Consider the following 27,743-nt stretch of genomic DNA (forward strand, 5'->3'; position numbering starts at 1 on the left):
CCAAAATTCTGCATGCGTGTCTCACTATATGGCATTATGTATGTAAAGTTCAGATACAGCTAAGTATTTCTCCTTTGGTTATCTACAAAACATTCTTGAGAAGCCCTCCTGTAATGTCAATGATACATTAAATTCTCTTGTTTTGGTAAATTCTTCCAGTGTAGCTAATTATATCCACTTGTCTAGCAACAAAAGGATGGGCCAGATTATCACCTAGTATAAATTCGCATTACTGGATTGACTAAAACCAAATTATGCTGATTCAAATCAGGTCAGGCTCTCCTCTTGTAATACTTCTTATGCAGATACTGGTACATGGTTACTGTGCTCTGACTCACTAGCAGAGATTAGGTGTAAAAGTGGAATAACGGGGAACAGGACAATTAATCTCACGTTTCCTATCACAGAGAACCAGTTTGTCATCCAGAATTTGTGCCACCGTGTTGTCTTTCCAAGTCAGTCTAGTTGGGATAGATGAAGCCACTGTGTTCCGATAAGCTAAAAAAGGAAAATTTGCTTGGCTGTGTCTAATCCTATGTGACAAAATAGAATAAGCAAAATGAGCCTTGTGGTTAAAGACTGTGTACTGACTGGCCTATGATACTGTTAAAGAGATAGGAAGTCTTTTGGCTCTACTTCATTAATCTGATTGACTTCATGGGTTTAAATAGTGATTAAACATTTTATTCCTTGTGTGAAACATGGGGAAAAAAATGATGAAAAAATTTCAAACATTTCATTCCCTGGGTTATAAAATAATAATATGCGCCACATCTGTACAGTCTCCTCTTCCCACCAGAGCAGGGGTATGTCCACATTCCCTTCCGCTCCATAATGCATATTTCTTTTGTTTCTCCTTAGAAGACGAAAGTGTCAAGATTAAACTCTGCTAGGAAGGTGGGCAGAGGTGAGGCAGGCATACTGTATGGGAATGTGTTCAAGGTTTTCCGCAGCTGGTTCTCTGAGATTTATTTGAAATTAGAGAAGTGGAGGAAGCTGCTAGAGCTGCTAAAAAGATAGGAAAGCCCTCTCTATCACTGTCTTTCCCCACTTCAGACTTTCCAGCTTGAAGTTAAGTTCTGAGTAAAGTTTTGTATACTGATGTCTTGAATATTCCCAGAAGTTTTGGCATTACTTGAGCTAAACCAGTCCCACAACTGCAAAAAGCTGTGTAGAGGACACTTAATCCAGAATGGTCCAAAACCATCTACTCCACATAGCCCCACATAGTGTAGGCCACAGACTATTTCTTAAATCTGCTCAACAATCTTTTCCACTTATAGTGAAATACCAAAAGCTATAATTATAATGAACTAGAGGGGGATCAGGAGAGATCAAAGGCGTTCCTCAAACAGCCTAAATCCTTGAAGTAGCAGGTAATTTGTTCGATTTAATTCTCAGGAGTTAGTCCATGCTATAAAGGTAAGCAAAAATAATTGCAATCATCCTCTGCTGGTCTGGCCTGGGGTGGGGAGAGGATTCTTCTGTGATCCCAGATCTGGGGATGAGTTACCTCCTCATCTGAGGAGAAGGGAGTATGTGAATGGTTTTGAAACGACAGAGCAAGTCCTCCCCCTGCTCTGTGAGCCAACTCCCAGGTTTCCAAGGAACAAACAAGTAACAAAACAAAAAAGCCAAGCCAAGTGATGCAAAATCCCTCCTGGTACCTGCAGGCAGGCAATCCAAGGCATGAAGCATTATATTAATAACGTGGTCAGTGGGCAGCAGTCAAGCCTTTCTAAAGGCTGATGCCCCAGACTGGGCACAGTTTTTCATTTGGGGCGTCTTTGTAGTAGAGTGTAGCCGAGCAGTCTCCTTCCTTGTCTTATATACAAAAGAGGGTATAATTTACTCTTTTGGGGGAATATCATCAGATAATTATCTTGTGCTCCAATATAACACAAGTTCCTGGCTGAATAATGAAATTAGTCATTTTTTATGTAGTTTATTTTCCTTTCCTCAGTGTAGTACTTCATAGTTGCTTTTACTGAATTTTATTGTGGCTTTTTTTACTGAGGTTTTTAACCAAGTCCTCAGCTTCTGAGGGTAATTTTGAGTTTGACCCTTCTCTTCTAGTTTTTCACTCACAAATTCTATACATTTAAACTCTGAGCCATCACCTAGTTTATTAATGAAAATAACAGCTAGAACCTGACTCAAGACAGACCCCAGATACCCCACGATGTCACTGGGTAGTTACATATCTCTGCTGCTTTTTTCTTCATGTTATAATGGTTGGAATCGATAGGATTTCGATTCGAACTTTATAAACTTTTCTTGGTATGTGCAGTGACAGTGTTTGTCAGTACAGATGCTTTCAGGAATGTTTATGTACAATAGTTCCGAGATACAAATGATCATTGTTTAAAATCTGTCAAGGGAAAAATCTTTCTGCTACTAAATATGTAACCCTGGCATTTTAAATCAGAACAGACATGGTTATTTGGCTTACACTCATAGTACTATCAGCTACTTTCTGAGAGGAAGAAGGAGGAAACATTTCTGTGGCAGGTTAATTGCAGAATAATAAGCAAATTCTGTCTCCTGACACTAATTATTCCAAATAAATTTAAATTATATAGAACCCTTTTATAATGAAGCCATTCTTTTCACAGAGCAACTTTAGTCTAAGTAGAAGTAGAATTGCAATTGGCATATTGTGATGTATTGGAACAATTCAGGACTTTCATTCCGCTTCACGCTAAGCGGAGCTCTACAATGTCCAGGTAGAGAAATTGTTCCGAGTGAAATGATAGAAGTACTCCTGTCTTCCTGAAGTGGTTTTTATGGGTTTTTAGCAGTTGGCTCATGAGGGTCAGGAGGGGGGAGAAAAAAAGTTTTTATCTTTGAAAGCCATTTTTGAACTAGGGAGATCTGCGTGGCCTATATGGCATGTAATGTTGTATACTACCATGACAGTGGGTTGCTTGCTATTCTTCTTTCCAGTATTCCCTTCCTGTTGACTCTTCTTACTGGAAGTGAATGCCATTACCATCACTACAAAGCACTGAATATCTCACAGACTGTTTTGGTGTTGTGTATTTAACATGCCACTTTGTTCTTTGTCTCAGCCCACCCACAATATTTGCATTTACAGTAGATTCCAGAAGCGAGCCAGTGCGCCCTGGGACTGGGTATGGCATGCAGTTGCTCGAAGGCCTCGGCTGAAATCAGTCAAAAGAAATGGACTTCTTTGCATCACTGCTGGTCTGTTTTGGACCCATTGCCCTACCATATGCAAAGCTATCATCTGCAGTGCCCAGCCCAAACAAACAGATGATCTTGCAAATAACTGCTAAAGACGGAAGCAGTCAGATTGGGCAAGGTCTGAAGTGGGTGATATAACCCGGTATTTGATCCAGTTGATGAGTGGCACTAGTCTGGAAGTGGTTATGTTTATTGTCAATGCAAAGTCTGTATCCAGTATGAAATTGCCTTTTCACTTTATCCATTTTTGTAATCCTGTGTAGAGCTCTGCACCCTGGACTGCGGCAGCCACGGCGTTTGTTCAAGAGGGATATGCCAGTGCGAAGAAGGCTGGGTAGGACCAACCTGTGAAGAACGTACCTGCCACTCTCACTGTGCTGAGCATGGCCAGTGCAAAGACGGGAAGTGTGAGTGCAGCCCTGGATGGGAAGGGGACCACTGCACCATCGGTAAGGCTTTTGTACCCCTAGAAATAAAATAAATAAGATCTGAACCTGTTATACAAACATCTGCTATAGCCATTAGTCAGATTCAAGTCATTTTGAAAAACCAGAGACACAGAATCAGGCCAGGTGTGAAAAGGTGCCTCTCCAGTGATGATGCACCCTGTTTGTCCCGCAGAATGGCAACTCAGTGCAGCTTTCTGTTTATAAGAAATAGCACTGATGCATTAATTGCAGAAAAAAAACCATACAAAGGTATCTAGGTTGTAACAAATATCTGGGTTATGCTCATATATGAACTTTGAGTCATGGACAAAAAAGAAAAAAAAATGCTCGTATTTAAGTAATAGAAGTTGTGAGAGGACGAAACTATTACTCTGCTTAAGTAATTCTTGCATTAATTCTTTTGCCTTTGTGTCTGAGGATTTACATATTTTACTTATTGCTAGAGATGTTTTTTTGTAGCTAGCTTCTAATATTCCTAATAAGTTAAAGCTTTCAGCTTTTCTTTTCCAAGTACATTACTTAATGAAATACGACACTTTTTTGTGAAGTCTTATAGTGGTTCTCTCTAAAATGTCATTAATAATTTCCCAGAGCAATATTATTCATAAACATTTTAATTGCATGAAAGAGTCAGGTATCTAATTTTCAGAGGTAAGCAGCATAAGCTTTCCTGCTTGCTGCTTGAGAAAAAGTAGAATGTTTTATCTTTGTCTTGATCGTTTTAAGATAATTCATTCACTGACTCTAGAATTTACTGAATTATATTTGTTAATTCTAGAATTAGATTTGTTGAGAAAGACGGGCCTAATTTTCAAAAGGCTCTGTGTAGTGAATCCAGAAAGGACCAAAATAATAATAAGATGAAAATAGAGCTTGAATAATAAAGTGAAAATAGAGCTTTTTTCCTCAGTCATTGTTATTCACATTGTAGGCACTACCAGGTATGGCCCAAGCTGTCCATCGCATCCTTGTGTTTGAATGGAGTACAACACATAAGCAATGTGTTTTGATCATAGTAGTAGCAGTAGACCTAACAGTAATAAGAGGGAGACAGTTTATCTCTAACCAACAGGTGGCAAACCATAAGCAAATGATTTCTGTATTTTTATTTTGGTACAGAAATTAAATCGATCTCAGTTTTGTTCTTTTCTTTTTTAAGCTCACTACTTAGATGCTGTTCGAGGTAAGTTTTTCATATCAGCATTGCAAAGAATAATGAAAAGATACAAACGTATTGGGAATGGCATGTTCTGTGTTACCTGCTTTGTCTGAGCTTCTGTACTGTTAAGTTGCCAGAATAGATCAGATGTTTGATTATAGAGATATATGTATATACATAGAGATACAGAAGAAATGTGCCCAGAAAGTGTGCTCAACTCATTTGCAAAGTTGTAGCAACGTAAGCATGTTTCATGTGGATATCTAATATGCTGTGTTAGGTAAATGAGATTTTTGCTCTCGGTTATCATTCCAAAATAATGACAGAGCTGAGGACTTACTGGGAAAAAAATTGTTGATCCTGTCTTCCATGAGAACAAAATATTTCATATTTTTGTTGATTGCAATTGGAGTAAGTTTCTTTTGATAGAGAAGTTCTCATTTTTTAAAACTGTCTGGTCTATATGTGATGCAGTTCTCCTCAAATCGTTTGATACCGAGAGTTAAATTTTAATGTTGTTTTGTGCCTGGTGCTGCTCATTAGATTTCTGTGCCTTGCCTGAGATCCTGCTCGATTATGTCAGTATGAGTACCTACCTTCCCTGTGCTTGGCAGCAGTCCCTCTCCATCCTAGCCATGCTGTGTGGAGCAATGATGCACACTGCCCCTTTCAAAAATGCTCCTAGCAGAAATATCAAACTAACCAAAATTCCCCAAAGACTTGGGCATTTATTTGTGTTGTTATTTTCAGAATTAGATAATAATAAAAAGGTTAGGCACTCATTTGATTAGACTTACAATCTGGAAGGATAACCACACAGAGCAGCAAAATATAATCATATTCAAATAATGAATTAACTCAGCTGGACAGTGAATTGAAATGGAAAAACATCCCCTTTACCCAGAACCACTCTCAAATCTTGCCCTTTCCCCCAATCCTCTAAAAGAGGCAAAGAATTGGTTTTGTAGTGTATCTGGTGTTTGCCAAGCCCATGCGATTTCAGAGCAGCAAGTTCCAGAATTCCCGTGCATAAACATGGGGCTCCCTACTCCAGCTCTTCCCAAGGAGAGGGCCAGACGGACCTCTCTCCCCATGTCCAGCTGTGATCGATGAACTGCCCAGAGGGTGAGAAGGAGGCAAATGATGTGCAAAGTTTCCAGGAAATGTTCTGCATTCTGGTCTTTGGGTCACAACCTGATAGACCAGCTGTACCTGCTCTCTCATTCTTTGGTCAGCTCTTCCAAGGCCCTTCTGGAGCACCTATGCCTTGAGGCTGCCAAAGACACATGCAGACTGAGTCCTTTTCTTTCTTCATCAAAAAAAAAAAAAAATCCTGCTGATAACACACAAGTGTCGATGTTCACTATCAAGTACAGGAGAGCAGTCAATTCCTGTAAGTCCATGCTGGCAAAGAGAAAGGAGCCCTCTTAGAAGGGATGCCACTTGCAGTGTTAAGCTTATTGCTCAGCTTTATCCACAGTCCTTTGGCTCCTTGTGTGATATGGTGAGGATTTGACAAATGTCTGAGCTGGCACCAAACTCTGCAAGCAGATGGATGTGAGTGTGCACATCCAAGAGACAATCTCTCCATCACTCTTACAAGCATACAGCGCGAGGTATCTAGCTGAGACCATCCAAATTACTATTGATTCAGAGTTTACAAGCATATAATCCAGGGACAGTGCGATCATTGTTCCAGTTTTGATCTAGAATCACAGCCACCAAAGGGCAAGTGTTCGTCCTGTTTGAATCAGGTACAGCATTGTAAGGACACGGCAAATGGGCACTGGAAGGAAATAATCATTTTCTTTCTGTGGAAAAAATTGTTGTATTGTAGAATGAATCAAATCAGCTTTCTCTTGTTCAGCTGAGTCTTTATGAACAAAATAAAAAGATCATCTCCCTCCCTACAACATATAGGAGGAGTATGCCCACAAAAGCCAATTTGTCATTTAAACAGTATTTTCTGTGTATACCTTTGATATAAGCCTTGCATATGTATGTGCTTTTCCTTGTATTATACAACATATTTTTCCATCAGGGGAGAGAGAGATGGACACAGCAAGCTGTTAAATATCTTATTACACATTTACTCACTGATGAGTTTTTCCTCTGCACAAAATCTCACATGCTAAAACACTGTAATTTGTTACTGAGACGTGACTTCCCAGGCAAGCAAAGGGAGGGGCCAGGATGAGGATTTTTGCATACTTAGCCAAGAATGTAAGTGGAGTGCAAAGTATTGTGCTGTGATAATTTGAAGGCCAGAAGTATGATACTATTTTTAAGAATGTTATAGGATACTTATAACCTTAAAGGAAGAGAACGAAACTCCTTCATGAAGGCTTCTTTTGTACATTTTCTGTTATAGATGGCTGCCCAGGGCTCTGCTATGGAAATGGGAGATGCACTCTTGACCAGAACGGATGGCACTGTGTTTGTCAAGTGGGCTGGAGTGGCATGGGATGTAATGTTGTCATGGAAATGGTGTGTGGAGATAACCTGGACAATGATGGAGGTATGATACATAATTCATGTCTCTTTGTTTATTATTCACATGTGTCTTTTGTATATATAGTTTTGGTTTATGTTTTCTTTTTTATCACAGAATGTCGATGTTGTGCCTGTTTACTCAAGACAGTCATACCATTGACTGGAGCTGAACTAGGGCAGTGAGTGAACAGTTGCAGGATCAGACCCTTGTGTTAGACTTTCCTGAGGGCAGAATCTGTGCATAGGCTTATGCCATCCCTATTGTATCTGAGTGTTTTCCAATAAAACCATGTTTTAATAGTCACTACTAAATGTTATTTTATCTCCTTTCTACTCTCCCTCACATTCAAAATAACTCTAATATCTATTAAAAAGAAAAAAACAGCCAATCGAGACCCAAATAAGAAACCCTCTATCCTAATACTCCATGCCTGACAAAATACAGCCACAGTTTAGCCTTACATTAATATTAAACAAATACATTTGCAAACATACAGCATACATTTAGAGATGTTTCTGTTTCTTAATGTTACCTTTGGGATACAGCACAGTACTTAGAATTATCTGGACCTCTGCTTGAACAACTGTTGAGCAAGTCAGTGTAGAAAGTCTGCGGAAGTAGTTTTGGAAAGTACCATAAATAGAGCCCTCTGCGAACATACTCATTCATTCTTTCCCACCAATTGGACCAAAGCATCTGCAGTTAGGTGCTCCCTACCTCAGCCCTCAGTAGCCTTGATTCATTCCAGGGCTTTATATGTTTTAGGACTACTGGGAAAAACATAGTTCTTGCACAGATTAGTTTGCCTCATTTCTAGCAGTTCATTCTAACACATGGCCTGGAGTATTTCTTTCAGGAAAAATATCCTGTCTTTATGTTAAAGCTTCTAGTGGCAGAAAAGCAACAGCAATCCTTACTGATTGTTCTGAGAGTTAATTTTTTTTTCATTTGATGAAGAATACTTCTTTACCTGGCGGTCAAAAAGGACTATTGTTTTCCTCTTTTTTAATTATTGCCATCCCTTACAGTGTGCTTGCTCCCATACTTGGAGCTGTGCAGATTTCTCATTCAGACTGTGAATATATCTGTGCCCCAAGCACAGTTACATTCTTTGTCCTTAAATTTACCTTTGGGATGTATTGAGGTAAGTACTATTTGACTGTGTCACACTTAACAGAGCATCTCAGTATCTTGGGTGAGATCTCACACCCCAACATTGTGTCAAACCTTAGTATAATGATTGTGTATTTTCTTCTAGGTCATTGATAAAATAAGCTTGATTTAGGGCCAAGAACTGAGGTCACTGTGGGACCTCAATAGAAACACTCTGACTCAGTGATGAGTCCTCATTTATGGGTATATTTTGAGACTTTCTGATTTTGTATCCTGTGGGCTCTATGACCATGCTGTCCTTTGGCAGAGGCTTCCTCATTTCTGAATCCCATTCAAAATTGCCTTATCCCTCTCTCATCCTTCTTCCTTTTCCACCTTATTTCCAAGTCCTCAGTAACCATCTCTCTGCCCACTCACTCGGCTCTTCTTGGCTCAGTGGCCCAGGCCGTATCCCTGTCACACGAGTGCCTGCAGCTGGGATCGCGCCTCCCCCAGGCTTTCCCATCTGTCTGCTGCTCTTCCCTGCCGGCCGAGCCACTGAGTCACTCGTGCTCTTAAATCTGTCCACAAAAACCCTGCTTAGCCTATAATGTATGTAAAACATTTTCTGATACACTCTGAGAACTGGCTCTATATAAATTGCCCTGTATTGTGATTTTGTATGCTTTGTATTCCGCAGTAACAGGGAGTTATTGAAAGAGTTGGCAGTCTTAACTCTAAATCTCCTTGAATTTGTCAATTTAAGGCAGACACTTAACATCATTTCACTGCAGGTTTTAAAAGTAATTTTCTTTTTCTTTTTTAATGGTAGCATAACATGTACTAGGACAGCTCTGTTGACATTACAATTAGAGATAAGTGCAGAGAGAAATATTTAATTAATCTGACTACTACAGATGGGCTAAATGTAATTAAGTTTCCTTCACAATCAATTTTATATTAAAAAAATTATATCTACATATTGAAATCGCTTCTCTTTATATATGAAATTCAAAGGCCTGATGTGGCGTAAGCATAAATTAGAAAAAAAATTCCCCTAAAGTCCCTGGTGATACACCACTGTTAAGTTAATCTGAAAGCAGAAGCTGGTTCCTAGTCTTTCAGGGTTTGCGCATACAGAATGATAAAAGCAAGAAGCAGGAGAGTGACATGACATTACCTGTGAAGTCCTGCTGGCTGTGAGATGGTTGCGTAGACTATGAGCATACTGTAGCAGCATAACAAATTATCCTCTATCAAGCTACGTAACTGGATTCAGTGCATAAAGATGGAAGCTAGTATGTTTTTGCCTGCAGTTGTGGTGAGCTAAGAGCATGCACTTAAGTGAGTTACAGAAGCTCAGCTGACAGGTAGTAACTTCTTAAGTTACGAGGTGATCATATTCAGCCAGTGACACGCAGCCACAAGAGATCGCTCTCTAGCACCTGCTTTAGTGCAGTTGTATATTCCAGATCACAATTTTCTCACCTAGGAAAGGTCTTATTTATCCCAATTGTGTTTAAATCAAACATTTATATCTCAGTGCTTAGGAGGTGTTTTGTGCTTCCAGTTCATTAGGAGAAGGTCACAACCGAAGAATAAAGTTGTAATAATGTTGTACAATTATTATTCCAAGCAAGTTCTAATTTCAGGGGTTAGTCGCCATGATAATTCTGTGCAGTTTCTGGTTGATTGATTATGCAATACTTTTAGAGACTGAAGACCTGACATTTTTACTGTATAAAAATACATGGTAGAAAAAATGTGTAACTTTAATATATGAAATAAAAGTATTTTATTAGTTTCAAGACATCAAATAATGTCACTTTCTTGGAATAAGGAAGTGTTAGTTTTACTGTTTGGTCTATAGTAACAGCACAAAAGCTTTGGGAGAGAGGAAGTTTTCAGGTTTTTTTTTTTTTTAGGGATTTCTATATTAGTATGCATGGTAAGCCATAAACATATTCCCATGAGTCCCAGTCCTACAGACACTGAAGCCCCAGTTCCACATCAGTGCAGTTTTTCATGGTGATAAGGTTAAACACATGCAGAAATACTTTTCCTGAGAAGGGAGAGTACTTTTTCTTTTAGAGCCCATTAGTACCCACAGTACTATGACCCTGGCTGTACCGTGACCATCTTTGCCTTTCCATCTCATAACTCTCTGTTAGCTTTTTCCTACTTGTAGACTTAAGGGCATGTTTACCTGTTCAAATATCACTACAAATATCATTCAAAAGGTCTTAGCATTATAACAGATGCATGACGACATGGTTTGCACTTGCTCTTGCGGAGTATATCTGCAGTCTGTTAGCAGTGTGATGTCCATTAAATAATGCCAAGATCTCGAACAGATGTCCTTTGTGGTGGGATATGTCTCTGCCTCGCTATGGCTTTCCTCAGCATCACATTATTTCCTGTTCGCATTTGATATTCTCATTCTTTCATTGCCGTGACTGACATGATTTTGTTTTCAGTTTATAAGATGACCATTCAGCTCATTTGAGCAGGTCATTTTCTCTTGTCCTGCCATTATTTTTGACTTCTTTTGGAAGCTTCAGTAGCTCCAGGAGATTGCCTGAAACGCTCTGCTGAGTGCTGTTAATTCGACTATCACTGCCGAAGGCCTGAGGAGGCAGAGCACGCTGGTGCGGCAGCACTGGGACGTGCAGAGTGCTGGGCACCGGCTTGCAGGTCACTCCTCTGCCCTGCCAAGCCACAATTTACATGCTATTCTTATATATCTTTACATTGATGCTGTACGTACAAGCTCAAAGATGCAGCCCATCATTCCCCTTAATTTCTTTGATACTGATATCTGTTTTAAATTTGCCTGGATCTCTTTTCATCGTTTTCTTTCTTTCCTGAATCAATCTCAACTGTTTGTTTTAAAGGAAAATACTGTTTACTACAAGCTTTGAATTTGCTTCCAAAAGTCCCTTCGGTCACTTTTCACTTACTGTAGCTTTCTCCAGGCTTTTTCAAGCACAAGAAAACAGATGACTCAGCATAGCCTTTGGTTGATAGCCAGTGCAGCTAAAATATTGATGTATTTCTGACCCATCCATTGGCATTTTAATAGCCTATCCATCACAGAGATATTGAGTCCCTATATAAGTAATATGCTATTATTACACAATACATATAATACTGATGGGAATGGTTTTCATTGTTGCTGAGCAGCGAGGGCTCCCCGGGGATGCTTGCTGTTTCTGAAAATCATACCCTGATTTATTTGCATCCTATTGTGTGCAGAAGGCCAAACACCACTGGTATTCATTGAATAAAATGCGGTGCCGCCTTTCTGCACACACGCCCCGGCTGGTTTCAAATGTCCTGATACAAACCCCAGCGTGCTCAGTTAGCAGCTGCCCTGGCTGCTGTGGAGTGCTACGTCTTACAGCTAAAATTTGAGAAGCAGTTCGGATTAATGCACACAAATAAGCCTTACAGTCTCGTTAATGTTACTGCTGCTTAGTCTCTTCTGAAGTTACTCTTCAATTCAGTTTGTTCAAATTCCTGGCAACTCTAATTGGACTTAACTGAGCCTGTGGTGAAGCAAGTAGGCACAGGCATTGGTTAATGCTTGGGTGAAATCTGTAAAAGAAAGCAAGCAAACATAAGGTGAAGACTCCTGTGGATTTTTTTTTCCCCCACAAAGAACAATAGTATTAAGCAATTGACTGCATGAGTATAAAGACTGAAATCTCAAATCCCTCAAGAGCTGACAGTCGTGGTACTGAGTTTTTTAGGTTGTCCTGCATAAGGAATTCAGAGAACAAAATCTGCTTGCTGAAGGGAGACAGTTGTAGCCCATTTTGCTTTCTGAGAAAATGTGGTGGGCATAGGCTCTCAGAGCTGCATCCTGGCGTGGATTCACTGCGGGCCGTACGGGGGGGGGAGTGCCTACACGCACACCTCAAGGTTGCACCGGAGCAGTGAAAACGAAGCTCATTGGTATTATTGATATTACGTAATAGTGTATTGCTGAGAGAAGGACTTGATTTTCATGTGACAGAGCATCTCCATTTATTAGTGTGAGTTTGTGTATATATGTGGGCATACCTGTTCATGCATGTACAGGTCTCACATTATATAAGCATTAATTGTAGCATTCTTGTTTTGGAGTTAACCCTAAAACTTCAGAGCTAATGTAGCTAACGTTAGTAGTGTCTTCTCAAATATGTTGAAGCTTAAAGAGGTGAGAACTGTGCTCTTTTAATGAACCTTAAAGCGTAAGAATAACAATTTTAAGAGTCATTATTAACTATTTACATTCTGCTTGGCAGAGCTTAATGATGGTGGCTAGTTTATTAAAATAAGTAACTCAGTAACACAGAAGGTAGAGTCAGATTGAATTTGTCATTTCATATCCAGTTAATAAGACTCCTCAGTGTTTTGATAGAAAAGAGGCTGCTGTGCAAGTTGCCGCGTGCTGCACTGGGGAGCTGGGGAGGCCACTGCTTCAGACCTGAGAACCACCTCGCTCTTCGCTTGCCTCTGCGTCGTGCCTCTGCGCCATGCCTCTGCACTGTTCTCCATTACGCTGATCATATTCCACTACTGAGAAAATTTGTACTAATTGCAAACACAGATCCATTTTCAACAACATGAGTTACTGTGACATTCCCATATTTGCAGTCATAAATTGCAGGAAATTCAAGGGTAGATGAGAAGACTTGAAAAGCCAGGTTTTGGAAAGGGGTTGGCATAGAAATGTTCGTATCAGGCCCTAAATATTTGACTTGTTTCATGTTCTTTCTATTAACTTTTATGTTAGTGAATAAGATGACTCCAAAGCTGACAAAATACCTTTTTCTTTTCCAACTGTTGTTTTATTTTCTTGAGAATATTGATGATGTGCAGTGCACATAAATCTCAAATACGAAAAATATGAAATACAGTTACCATATAGAATTTTCCCAAACATGGTAAGTAAATAGGAATATTGCCCGAAGTAACCAATGAAGGGGTTGGTCCATAGCTCCGCTCCAGTTTGTCTAGCTGCTAGTGGTGCCATCGATGTGTAGGAGTGTGCTTGCATGACCTATGCATTTCGGAATGTACTGTACCCAGCACAAACGGAGTCTTCAGTGATTACTGTAGAAGTATAGGTGAGAAAGAGTTAATTTCATCACTTTTGTGGCATTCTTTCCATCATATTAACTAAGAAATATATATATATACACACACACATATATATGCGAGAAAATGTACTTTGTCCAATGAACAACACTTAATGATTCCATTGATGCAAACTTCTGATACAGTAAATATTAATACCATTCCTTATAGAAAATTTCCTGAAAGGATCCTTTCCCCAGCAAGGCAACAGGAAAATCTTGTCCTAACTGTGTGAGCTACAGCAATGCAGAGAGGATGTAGTGTGACTGAGAACAGAGCCACTTGTTTTAGCATGCTCTGCCTTTTCTTTGAGGTTGTTTAAATTATTTAAGAGTGCTAAGAAGTGCTCCTTTATCCTCAAGTTGGTCTTTGTGAATTCTGTTTTGGCAGTAATGTTAGAAATATTTTCATTGTCTAATTTATTAAAAAGAAAAATCTAGTCCAACATTACCTCTCACATGCAAAACAAGGTGTCTAGAAGATATGAACCCATAATACTTGGTGTCCCATGAATTTAGAATTTGACTGATCAAAATCTGAATCACTGTATTATATAAGCTGTACTGCACTGGTGGAGGTGCCTGACTGTCTTTTATATTTTAAAAAAAAGAAAAAGAAATGCTAATGGTAAACCAAAGTCATTTACACCTCTGTAATACATTTTAGTCTCCACCTATGCTGTGATGCACTGTGTGGTAATTGACAGTAAAAAGTTCAGTGTACAGGCTCCCCTGCTGTATGAATTATGGATTTTGCTGTTTGTAGTAGTTTGTTCATACTTCTGACTGTTGTCTCCTGAGATTTAATAGAAACCTTGCTGTTTTCTTAACACTGTGAGTTTTTTAATAGTTGGTTCCTGGTATGAAAATTTAACTTAAAAAAACGACCATTGGATGAGGATTGAAAATAATGTATATTTGCAGCATTTTGAAGTGAATGAGTTTGAAGCTATAGTTTATAAACAAGATTTGCTTTTTCTGAGTTATCCTTCTCCTAGATTAAAAATCTCCTTTCGAATAGGATTGGCTTGTTGAAAATGTTATCCTCACATGCACTTGCTAGTATGATTTGCAGTACTGTACACTGCCTCCATACGTAACTCAAGAGTCTGCACCAGAATGTTTTCCCAGATTCCTTTTAATGAGTGTAATGTTGAATTACAGTACTAAACAGCCACGCAATAGCTGAAGAAAATATTTATATGAAGCAGAAATATCTGACTTCTGAAGTGTTCTGCAAACGGAAGCTTAAGTGAGGAAAGGTTTTATGTCTTCATTTCTCTCTGTCACTAGGTCCAAATAATGAGAGTTATGTATGTAAGGGGACTGGAATAAATTGCTTTCAGTATCTGTTAATGAAATTGTTCTGTTCAGAAATCACAGAACACTTCGTATTGATGTTTCAAAGCAAAATGCTTCTTTTTTGGTTTGGGGGTTTTCTCTTTTTCTGAAATGGATCCAAGTTAAAACAAAAGGGTTAAATGAGCCTAGAGTGAAGCACATGTTTTATTTTGGCTGAAGTAAAGAGTTCCACATTTGCCTCAAAGTTTCAGATGTTTCATTCTTTTACATCAACACAAAGTGTGTTAAATGTTCTTCAGTTTTATGCAAGCTGATTTTTTTCTAAATTTGTTTGTTTAGAAAAAAAGAAGTTGCATTATTCATACAATTCTAATTAGTTATTCTTACATACATACACACTGGCCTGAGTTTGTTAGGCCTGAGCCAAATACGTAGCGTTAAGAGTTCGTATAGAAATTGCTGGTTCGGAGCTTGTTGGCTGCTGCCCACAGAGCATTTTCTCAAAACCTTGTGTCTTTCTCCCATTTCATTCTGCACAGCTGATAGGGGAGATTGGAATAAAATGTCACCAAATCAACTAAAAGATCCAAAAATGAAAAAAGAATAGGTATAGTATGAGAGAGAGAAGTCATTAATGGCTATCTGTAGCCTAGAAAACTGCTTTGCTTGTGACGTTTGTATCTCCTGGTTAGTGAATGCTGCCTCTTGCCGGTGGTCTCAGACCGCCTGTGCCTCCAGCACGGTGTACATTTGTGATGCTCTCAGGACAGCAAGGACCTTTCTCACTGCGGGTTCTTCAGGTCTGCTTCTGGGATCTCACACCTGTACTCATGGGAAGCGCACCCTTCCCTAGCCCTGAGAGCCTGGAGAGACGAGGGAGACCAGGTGCAAGTCGCTTGAGCAGAAATAACTCCATTAGCAGAATCTGTAAGGGTTTATAAGATACTCACTTTGCTGACAGGTAAACTGCAAAAAAAGGTGACAGTTGAGTCTGACTGGAAAATGGAAGACTGCTTTCCCTTTGCTTGGTTTCCGTGCGTACCATGTGAGTGCACAGTGCTGGTTGCCACGCACGTAACCTGTTGACCAGTGCCAAAAAGAATGAGGCAACTGTGAAGTATTTAATTGTCGTTTTTATGGCTATTTCTTTTCTAAATAAATTTTCAGGCTCAAATATTTCTATGAATTTTCACTTTTATTTTTACATAAATGAGAGAATCAGGTCAGCTCAGTTCCCACATCTAATAGCTTGTTGACAAGGAAAAATTAATCAGAATAGCTACTGTGGAATAAATAGCTTCCCCATGGATGCTGTTATTCTGGAGTAAGTATGCCTTTTTCTGATTAATACTTACTCTGCCAGAGCAATGTTTTTCAAATTTCCCAGGCAGGTAGCAGTCAGCTTGTAGAAATTAGTATCTTCCAGAAAGTACCTTGACTTCTTGAGCAAGACTTGTCACTGCCACAGCCATCACACCAGCCAAAATCTGCCCGGAGTAGCTGCACCTCACCACAGAAGGACCCCTGCAGGCATCTGCACCAGGAAGGAGCAAGAGCGAGAGATTTCTATTTCTTTATTGCCTCTTTAGTCTAGTAGAATTCTTTAATATTTGCAATTTTGGAGAATTTAGTAGTAATTTGATGCTTTTCAGTTCACTTATTAAGAATATAGAGAGTTTTTTTCCTTGGACACAAAAGAGGAAACAATAAGAGGATATTTTCTTTGCTTGCAGTTCCAAGCCTGCTGTTCAGGTTTCAATCCAAAAAGCTTTTTTTCTTTTTTTTTTTCATCAGAGCACAATAAAAACCCCTTTGGTTCATGTAGTTAACTCCTCCATCAGCTTCCCATGTGGCTCTGTTTAGACCGCAGGCCCCTTACTGTTTCAGCCTCCTGATTTCCTGGAGAATTTCGGTAGCTTTTTGGCTCTCCCGAATAAGAAGTGACTGCCACACTCAAAGCCAGTAAACTCAGCATCACCCTGGGAAGGTCTTCTCCTGCTGCTGGAAAATGTCTGTTGTCTCCAGGCCTGGGGAGCGTAGAGAGAAGGTAGAACTGCTTTGAAAGGCACGTGCACTGACCTGTAGCTGCGCCCAGCTTTGCTGGATCTGAGGCTCTCCCGTTGTTGTCGCTGCCTGTTTACAGTTGCCCTTGGTTCACTGTCACAAAAACAAGGCTGCTCTATTTGATTTCCCAGCTGCGAGAGGAGAGAGTTGTTAATATTTTTTGCTTAGGCAAACAATTACCTCGCTCAAGGTCAGGCAAGGATTTTCAGATTCCGGGAAAGTCCATTTCGGGATGCTTGTTTGTTCGGCAGAAGGGCTTTTGCTGTCCTCTCTAAGCAAATATTTTATACTGTTATTTAGTGAGTATTTGCAGAGTGCTGTGTGCTCTACTGAGGAGAGAGGAAAGGTGTTCTGGTCTGGGGGTTGGTCTTGCAGCCATTAAAGGCAATGACAAAACTACAGTAGCCTCCCTGATGATAGAGTTTGCCCTGAGGACATAGGGTTTTATAGGAACCAAAGTGTTGGTAGGAACAGAGCATAAAAAAGTCAAAGTATGAAGCGAACATGCCTGACAGTATGTTGATACTATAGCATTCCAGTTTTAACACGAGGGAAGTCCACCCAGTGAAATGATGACTTAGCATTTATACAGCCTGACCTTGTTAAAAATACAAAGAAAAGATGTCTTTTCTTGAAGGATATGATGCCTAATCTCACTGTATATGCATTAGTGTTCTTGTCAATCCAAGCAAGTTAGCAACCGGTAAGTCATAAAATGAATGTTGCCTGTAAGAAGATAGTTGAACATTTTTGCCATACTGTATTAACTCTGACTGTTTCTGGTTGAGTATATAATTTAGGCAATTTAGACGTCTAATGTGCTGATAGGTAGAAGCAGTTAAATGCTGATAGCCCAATTTTAAGTTATATTTAGGTGCTTAATTTAGACTAATTTCAGTGCTACACTTTTAATCACAAGTTTGGATATTTAAGTAATTCAATTTCACCCACAAATATAATTGCAATTTTTTCCATGAAGAAATGTAGAATTTTTTTTTTAAATAATAATTATTTCTCCTATTTTTCCTGCTTGAAAATGGGGAGAAGAGGAATAGTTTTATCTCCACTTTCCAAATTTGCTTCCCTGAGGGCAAGCATCCATGGAGAAGACTGTATCTGTCAGGTTGTTGGGTCAGCGCCTGCATCGTTGTATGTATTTGTATAGCACTAACTACAAAAGGAGTGTAGTCATGATTCTGTTTTTTGTGGGTCATTCTGGTATATCAACAAATAAATGAGAAATAAACATCCTAAAGCACTAATAAAAGTATTGTAGGGCTTAAAATGCAAGTCAGAAAACTGTAACAAAAACCTTTTTTTTACTACTACAGTGAAGATGCTTATGAAAGTTAGATAACATTTTAGATTTCAGATTATTGCATGCTCAGTAGCAAATGTATATCCTTCATAGTGGTGAACAGACAGTAGTGACAGTAAAGGACCATTAGAGAAATCAGCTACACACTAACAAGTATTGTGTGGTGATGTTCTTTTGCTGCCTGTTCTACGATGAAGACAGTCACATTCTTCCTTGTTCACTGAGTTTGTAGGTTCTGTTTTCTCACTGTTGCATGGGGACTTTCTGAGGTAATACAGTGTTGATGACGAGAGAGAAATACCCACCCTGAATTAAGCATGTACATAAATGCTTTATTAAATTTGAATTTATGTCATCTTAATCAGCATGCCTTCCAATCAATTAAATGCCTGTTCTCCTGTGCTTTCCAGTAGTAAGCACTTTGCTTTATTCTCAGAAACACTCAATTTCCTGAACTTTCTATTTTCTCCATTTTTAGACGGCTTGACAGACTGTGTAGACCCTGACTGTTGTCAGCAAAGCAATTGCTACGCAAGCCCTCTCTGCCAAGGTTCACCTGATCCCCTTGACCTTATTCAACACAGCCAACCGCCTTTCTCGCAGCATCCTCCAAGGCTCTTCTATGATCGAATCAGATTCCTCATTGGGAAGGAAAGCACGCATGTAATCCCAGGAGATGTCTCATTTGAGAGCAGGTAAGTTTTCTTTTACATGAAAGACTTTTCTGAATATTGAGAACAGCAATAAAATTACTTAAGCAGGAAAAAACACTGACACATCGATAGTTGAAAATTCTTCACTGATGATCAAAAAATATTTGGATAGCAAACTTCCAGGTCACATCAGTTCAGAATCTTTTCTTGTCAGATTCTCTTTATTACTCTGTCTAGTTCATAAAAGTGTCACTGTAACAAACTGTACTACTTTTATAAACAAGACTGACGGCTGTGGAAGGTAAACTACCTTGTACTTCAAAAATAAATGGGGGGAAGTTCAGCCCTTTATGCTGTAGATGCGTCTGACGGCAGGAAGCAGAAGGATGGGTTGGATTCATATGAGCTGTATTCAGTCACCTTTCTGCCCAGTAGTGTGGAGTTTACCGTTTTGTGCTGCAGGTTACTCTTAAGCTGTCATGCAAATAGTGCAGTGTGATCTTTGAGTGTTTGTGAGTTAGGCACGTCCTTTAACAGGAAAAGACTGTGCAGCAGGAAGGGGCGCACGCTTGCTCAGAAAACCTGGTAACACGGACTTTCTTGAACATTTGAAATATAGAGGCACATAAGTTTTTATGCTGTAGTTCACCTGGGAAACTATAACTTATAGGCTGACAAAGAGATCCACAAATCATCCACATCATATAACTATTGCGCTGTCAACTAGGCCTGTACATTAGATAAACCATGTTCCAGTAATGAGGGCATAAGAATTTTTTATTTTCACAGTACAGTAAATAGCACTTGGATTACAACCTTGCCTTCATTCTGTAGCTGCACACAAATTCAGTGCACTCTTTCATTGTAACTTATTAATTTTTAATAAAATAAATGTGTAAACTGAGTCTTTATCGATCTGAAATACCTCAACATTTAATCACTATTAATAATGTAACAGGATGTTATAAATATGTAGAACAATAGTGCATGAAAATGAACTGTGTGAAAAGCCTCCACCTGACAATGCCAGGTCTCTCGGATGTCTATCACTAATGGAAGAGTGCCACTGCACCTCATACGGCATCCTTGGCTAACTGCACACATAGCACAGCATACTGCAGTTTAAAACAAAAGTCACCAGTGAAAGATGTTCCTCGTCAAGATGTCTCGCAGGAAGGTGTTTTCATGGAGAAGGTGAGCACTCAAGTCTCCTGTACAGCGCTCTGTGGCATGGCAAATGTTAGCAGCCAGATTGCTCATAATCCCATCAACGTGCTTTTATAGATATAAGGAACTGATCTTTTAAAGCTATCATTGATGGGATTTAACTTGGATTTAAAAGACTTTTCTGAGTATTTCATTTCTTTACCCTGGTATCTGGGATGCCTTTGGAGAATAAGAATAATGAAGGTCTGTTGATGATCTATCCTTAGAAACTGCTGTAACTGCAGGGGTGGGGAGGGCTCTGGCAAACAGCAGTACGTGGCCAGCAGCCCACCCTGGCCATGGTTTGATACTTCAGACTTTATAATAATAAGGGATATGACTTGTAGTTGGATTTCTGCATTGTTCACACCCCAGATATCGTTTCCTCCCCCTGTAAAGAAATTACTGGTTAGTTTACTGAGAAGATCATTGGGATTCAGATGATGCTGTCTGTATGTGTAGAATCAGGGCAGTGCCTTAAGAGACTGATGCCATTTCGTGTCTCCTGGGCTTTGTCAACAGTAATCTGCGATGTCTGGAGCACCCTAAGGACTTTGTTGGTCCGCACTTTGCTTGATCCAGGCTGTTGAAAAATTGTTCATCCATAAGTCAAATATTATTAAAAACTGTCAAAATTTTCCTTAAGGATCGCAGATAAGCAGCGTCTCAGAAGGAAGCAATGGCTTAGCTGGGCTGCCTCTGTTCAGAAATATTCCCCTGACATTGTCAATCAGGCTGTCATCTAGTGTCTGTTCTGCTCCTGAGAATTAAGATTACTAAAAAGAAGGTAGTGAGACAACTGTTACTACTGTAAATACCTCAGACTTCTGTGAACCTGCCTATCTGGTACTGACCAAAGCATGTTTGAGTTTTTATCTCCTTCTGGCTGGTGCTGAAGAGTTCATGTCCATGCAGATGATGTTAACTGCTTTGGTTGCCTGCAATGCCACTTTATTGCGTATGTGGTTCAACAAAAAACGTTGGAAGGATTGAATGAAATAGCTCCATTCATTTATTTCAGAGCATTGGTATCTGTTCCCACTTGTTCTCAAATGTAGAATTTTGCAAAACCCCATCTGGCATTTTTTAGCTTTGCAATAGGTCTCTGAGACCATTTGGAGGGTTAATGAAGAAACATTTTTGACACTATCTGATGTTTTCAGTCTTCTGATTCAGGTGGCATTGTGCAGTGTTTTACTGTGGCGTGTATCTGTGGAATTCCATTATGGGTGATGTTTGCATGAATCTCCTTCTAGATAAAGCCAAAGGGATGTTGAGTGGATTTGGGGATGCTATTGATAGAAGGTGAAGATTACCTCTGTCCTTCAGACTGTGAAAGTGTTTGGTCTCTGCCACATGCTAGCATTCTCAGCATCCTCTGAAACCAAAATTATTTGTTCCAGCAACTGCTGGGACATCTTTCCTTTTGCATTTGCATCTTGACTTTACCTTAGATCTTGCAGCTATTTCAAGCTTTCAAATATTTGGCCTCTGCAACACAGTCAAGGCCAGGGAGTGAGCCATGGCCAAATACTAGACCAAAATTAATGTTAAGGAGCTGAATATTTTAGAAGTATATTTTGCTTTCTGATATGTCATTTGTACTGGCTTTCTACAAAATCCCGACTTTAACTGTGACATGCTTAAAGACAGATTAGACAAACTGAATAAATGGAAGTGTACTTGCTTACATCAGGAATTATTTTGAATTATGAATTATTACATGTAGCAGATTACAATGTTTTAGCAACTTCTGTTCTCAGGAAGGTTTTTAGCTTGTTTCTTTGCCGAGTATTTTTAATGCATGCTGCTGGCAAGCTATTTGACTCGCTGCAAATTGCCTACAAAAAAGGGTCCAGTGCATGGTGCTGAATTAATTACCCTTCAAAGGCTGCTACAGCAACACTATCAGCAGGAAGAAATGAATGTACCTTACTAGCCTTTAGCTTAATTTCTCTGATAGAAGATTTTAATCAGAAATGTAATACAGTAAATGACATCTTCTGATAATGTGACACTTGCAAATTCATAAGTTTCCTTGACAGAGTTCCATGTCTGAGCCTAATGTCTCAGCCTGAGGTGCTCAGAGAACATTGGAAACCTAACACAAAAACCAAAAGTGAAAGAATAACAAATAAGTAGCAGTAGAGCAAGGCAGAATGGTGGTGGAATAATAAAATGCTTCAGAAGTAGCAAAATAATGCATCTAGAATTTCACAGTCCTATTTATATTTTAAATTAGGGATGTCAAACAAGCTGCCTGATGGCAGAGATCTGAGATCCTCAAAACTGAGATCCTCTGCTACATGTGAAATGACCCATGAGGCATTTACAAAGAAATCCTACTTCTTTAATGCCCCCTGCAGCCCAAGGGAATCTCTGCTTTCCCTCAAAACACAACTCCTCCCTCTGGAGTCACAGATTTAGTACAGCCTGCCAGGGGACCAGAAAGATTTTGAATGCATCTGAAAAGACTGAGGCAGCTTATCAGGGACACATTCCTCCCCAGATACAAGACAGAAAATAGACACCAGGCTTTCCAGTTCCTCCAAATTAGAAAAGACATTTTTGCACTTATGCAACTTGGACATTGTAGTTTAAAAGCCTTAGTCCAAGACTGTGCTATCTTTGCAAATAAAGTGACTGTTAGAAAGGTTGTATGAGTTACTATCCACATGAGAAATAAAAGCAGGCCAGTCACAAGTGTGCAGAATAAACCTTAGAGGCTGTGAAAGGAAGAGGGAAATACAGCACGCTGAGGAGGCCTCATGGGCTTCAGAGATTGCTCTGTTAGGATTAAGAAAAGCAGTGAGCAGCAGCAAGGTCTAAGGCCACCTCTGCTGGAAAGAGAGTGAATGCTGAAGCCAGAAAGGCATGAAATGGCAGTTGTGTCAGAAGTGACATCGCTGCAGGAAACGTGTTCTAAAAGCTCCTGTAAGGGGAGGAACCAAGTGGGGTCTCCTGCAAGCAGCAAAGGCGTTGGGAACCTGCGCGCAAGCCAGGCGCCCTCCGGAGCGCCGTCGTCCCTTCGGGAGATGGCAGGCCTTAGGGAGGAGAGGGAACTGCTGCAGAGTCTGTGGTAAATGCAAAAATTAAAACCAATTAGGATTGAATGCTGTTAATCAAAGATTTAGTAGGTGCTGGTAATTCAAGAAGAGGCCAAAGAGGAAAAGACTCTTCAACTTAGAGTAGGATAATAAAAAGACAGAAAATAATGAGGACACCACACAGACAGGCTTAGAACATTTAAAATCTAAAAGATTGCAAAGACAGTTCAATACAGATAAATGTAGAATAATGAGGTTTGTGAGTCTTTATCACATACTGTAAATGTGTGTGGCTCGTAAAATACGAGGAATAAAAAAGGAGTAAGAAAGTTGAAAGATAAGTCTCTGAATATTATTTATGAATAATGAGAAACAAAGTGAGTGAGCAGAGGAACGAAAGACAATATATGAAATAATGAAGACTGATGAGTTGCTATCACACAAATCTGTGTGCTTGGTAAAATACAAGGAAGGAGTAGTCAGAAGACAAGTCTTTGCAGAGTGAGAAACAGTGAATGAACAAGCAGAGGAATACTGGAATAACATACAGAATGATGACTCTTAGGGGACTCTCTCCCTCAAACCAATGTACTTGGTAAATATATGGAATGCACAAATAAAGGGATTAGAAAAGGAAAGGCAGGTCTGTAGATATCAGAAAATATGAGAAAACAATAGAAACTTGTGGTAGTAGAAACTTGTAGTTTCTATTGTAACAAATCAAAAAGCAATTGAACCTGGCATAGTCTGTTGAGACATACGAGAGTTTGACTGACTTCAGTGGAGCAACTGGTTTTGCCCACAAATACGGCCGCAACCAACTTAGTTAATACAGAAAACGAAAAGGTGGTAAATTAGAACTGTGGTCTGCATACTGAAGGTAATGTAGCTTACTTTTCGTATTCAGCTGGGTTTTTCAGCAACTTTGCTATCTGTCTGCATGCTGACAGCATGGAATTCGTATTAGCCCCTGTGGTGAACAGCATACTCCCAAAGGGGTTCATTTTTACCAGTTGCATTTTCTCAGGGCGCAGTCAGCTGAGTTTGATGATATCATAGCTATAAATTAATGTCCTCTTGAGTGGCTTTGGAGAATGGGATCTTATGAAACAAGTCAGAATTCTGAGAAATTTATAGTCCAGCTTGCACATATGATTTCGTTGCATCAAAATCAATTAATCTCTCAAGGCATCTTCTTTAAATTCACATATAGACTCTCATATAACTTACATTTAAAGAGCTATTGAGTTTTTCCTTTAGAATACATATTCACCATGCAAAGGTGGGATGTGTCTGTTGAGGCAAGTACAAACTTGTAACTTGAGAGAGAAGCATAACAGTGTCTAAATTTATGCTTATTGTTTATATTGAGTAATTAATACTGGAAACATTTATAGGTATTCTGGCATTCTGACCCTACATGTCTTTGTCTACATGTAAACTGTTATAAAAATACTTCTGGATGCACTGTTCGCTCTGCTATTTTGAAACTACATTTCCAGGAAATATGTGCAATTGTATCATTAGATACCCAAGACCTTTGAGCCAATGGAAGTATACTAATGTAGGCCTGAGGGCGTGGGGCAAAATATGAAAGCTGTTTTCAGTGGAGTTTAGCTGCGTAAGTCCTTAGAAAATCCCACGAGGTCTTAATCTGCACCGTGAGAGTATTTCACATCTTATTCCTCATCTTTGATGTGACTTGTTTCCTCTATGTTTCAGGTTATGAGTCTTCAAATGCATAGAAGGCTAAAGCTAAGAAAAAGAGTAATTTGTTCACCATGTCCATGGCTAGGGTGAAAGTACTGCTCTTAAAGGGCAGCAGAAGAGATTCAAATTACACAGTAGGAAAGACTTGCCATGAATAAAGCACTCATACAGAAGCACTGCAGTAGGTAGCATGGCGAGGTTATAGAGTTAGACAAGCATCCATCTGGAATAATGTAGGTGTAGTTGATCTTACCTGAGGCAAAGAAATCGACAAGATAAAGTCTTGTATTTCCTTTCAGCTCTCATTTCCTGTGATTCATCATTCTGTTAGCCTCCGATTAGACCCACTTAGTTATGAGTTCACTTTCCTGTCCAGTGAGTTTGATGTGTTCTTCTGTTCTGCCATATACCAGCCTCTTTACATTTACTGGGAAGGGAGGATTTTTTTTTTTTTTATGCTGGTAAATGGGTACAGGTCTAACACATCCTAGAGGGAATTTAAAAAGGCATAACGTGATATATGTTACACCTGGTTAGGCTCTCTCTGGATTTACCTATATAACTTTCTGAAGTTCAGTGAGGACCATGTGTCTCACTGCTGCCTTATCACATTAGTTCAGCTTTTCTCTAACAGACAGTGATGCTCCATTCTTAGCACCAGAGAATTGGGTTTGGTTCTCCCCTTTCACAAATCGTCACCACTAGAGCTGCAGCAAGCTAAATTATGCTATCATGAAACCTTTGCAACACTATTTAATGGCAGAACAAATGGTATACTGAAATATAGCTGGAAATGGAAATGTATTCATGCATTCATGATACACCAGGAATTCATAATGGAGTCTATATGTTTTCTTCAATAGATAATGCTTTCTCAAATCAATCTTTTGGGCTCTTTGAATTTTCATTCAAAATCAACAGTCACAATGATTTCACCATGGTTCTGCCTGTGTTCGGGACAGAAGTATAGCAGAGTTTCTGAAATAATACTGTTCTCACCCTTCTTATGTGTCTAACACTGTTACCTTTGCCTGTTTCATTACAGACGTGCCTGTGTCATTCGAGGCCAGGTGGTAGCAATAGATGGGACACCTTTGGTTGGAGTGAATGTCAGTTTTCTACACCACAATGAATACGGATACACCATCAGTCGACAAGATGGAAGGTGAGACTTTTATATATGACCTCTCATTGAGTTAGATTTTTGCAGTTGGGGCCATCTACCTCCTTCTGTTCATGTGCAAAATTCTTATAGACATCACTGTTTATAATGTGGACTGAGGATGGCATCTGGTCCTCTGTTCTGGGAGCACATCTAATTAGAGAGTAAAGAGACCAAAGAAGAAAAGGAAGAATAAAAAAACAATAGCAACAAGAAAATTACAGTGACATTCAAACACCTGGAGTCCCAGTGTGACTGTACTGCTGTCATGGCACCTCCAGTGAGTCTGTATTCTGAGATGGTGTCGATAACATACTGCTTGGCATATTAATAACCTCCTTGACATTTGAATATTTTCAGTAGTCAGGTTTTCCATAGAATTCCCTGTCTTTCCTCTTTTTTTCTGTCTTTAAGTGTGAATCTTCAAGTAGTTTATTGAGGATTCAGTAAAGTTAACTCCTTTAGCTGGTCACCTGAGCCACACCCGTAAAAATAAAGGCGGATTCTTACCAGAGTCAAAATGGTTAAACTGCTGTTCTGCAGCCAAATTTGAGCAATCCTGGCTTCCCCCTTTCCCCAGCCTTTTAGGGCTGAGTTTATTTCCTGAAAAGAGACGATTCCCCTTATGTTCTCTGTGGTACTCCAAGGCTGGCCATCCATTTGCAATAGGGTAATTTGCCCCTGAACTTTAGTTGTATTCAGCTCTTAAGAGCTCTTAAAGACTTCGTCTTCCTTGACTGTGTTGTGAATGACAAGAAATTAGACAGTATCATCTAACAGGGAAAGAAATAATTTGTTGCTGTTTCCACAGTTTTTTGGGGCATTGTCAGTTGATAAAAGTAAAGAGCATGCATATTTATTTTCTCTTATTTTCTTGACTTTCAAATCAAACTACTGAAAGTTAGTGATTATCATTTCCTATTTACGCCAGCCTGGATAAAGTTGTTGCATAAAGATATGCTGCCTGTATTTTGCTGGGAATGTAATCGGTGTCATTTGGGAAATGTGATGAGAGATGCATAATTAAGTCTGACTCCTTATCACAGTTTGTTACCATCAAAAGCCTCCATAATAGATGCATTCAATAATACAGAGGGTGAAGTGTCAATTTACATATTACCTTATGGTACCTGACTATAGATTTCAGAAACTCAGAAAACTGAGACTGTGTATAGCTTACTTTCTGTGTCCCACTGCTTTGCAGCCTGCATATGCCAAGTGTTCTTCACAGTAGCTCCCGGAGGAGCACCTGCCATAAATATAAGAGCTGGTCCAGTTCTCAGTGCACTTAATCAGCTTCTTGCCCAAAATCTTCGTATCCTGCACAGAGTGGTCTCCTGCTCAGTGTACTCAACCTTTTCCTCCTGCTACTTTCAGAAAAAGGGAAAAGGATATATTAATAAAGAAAAAGCCTATCAGGCTTAAGACTTCTTTATTCTGCATGCCATACCTGCATAGATTCTGAGTAGCACCCCTTTTGTGGGTTAGGAATTTCTTTTCATATGGACCAAAGTAACTGCATCCCCACCCTTATTACAGATCACTTGTTAGTAGTGATTCTAGGTGATAAACGGGGGAGAGGGGGCGGGTAACAGTGGAGTACTGTACCTGGCTAATGATACGTACAGGGAGAAAGCAGAGAGAGATCAGGTTTCTGCATAAATGCCGAAGTGGCGTTGGAAAAATACACTAGAATGATTTCACATAGCAAATTAAAGGTTGTAATGAACGATATAAAGAGGTTTTTTGTGATTCGT

At 39.5% G+C, this 27,743-nt stretch overlaps 1 protein-coding gene across 2 annotated transcripts in view; it reads left to right on the forward strand.

The window, feature by feature from the left end:
* The window catches only part of TENM1 (teneurin transmembrane protein 1), a 251,056-nt gene that overhangs the window by 146,355 nt on the left and 76,958 nt on the right, over positions 1 to 27,743 (forward strand). Inside the window, exons 11-15 of one of the 2 annotated variants that reach the window (XM_026089540.1) lie at positions 3,471 to 3,656; positions 4,816 to 4,839; positions 7,187 to 7,333; positions 18,687 to 18,903; positions 25,870 to 25,989. In XM_026089540.1, coding sequence (XP_025945325.1) covers positions 3,471 to 3,656; positions 4,816 to 4,839; positions 7,187 to 7,333; positions 18,687 to 18,903; positions 25,870 to 25,989 — 694 coding nt within the window. The remainder of the gene's footprint in view (positions 1 to 3,470; positions 3,657 to 4,815; positions 4,840 to 7,186; positions 7,334 to 18,686; positions 18,904 to 25,869; positions 25,990 to 27,743) is intronic. The other variant, XM_026089539.1, reaches the window with a different exon arrangement.

Source organism: Apteryx rowi, unplaced genomic scaffold (assembly GCF_003343035.1).
Source record: "Apteryx rowi isolate R43461 unplaced genomic scaffold, aptRow1 scaffold_82, whole genome shotgun sequence".
NCBI classification, from domain to species: domain Eukaryota; kingdom Metazoa; phylum Chordata; class Aves; order Apterygiformes; family Apterygidae; genus Apteryx; species Apteryx rowi.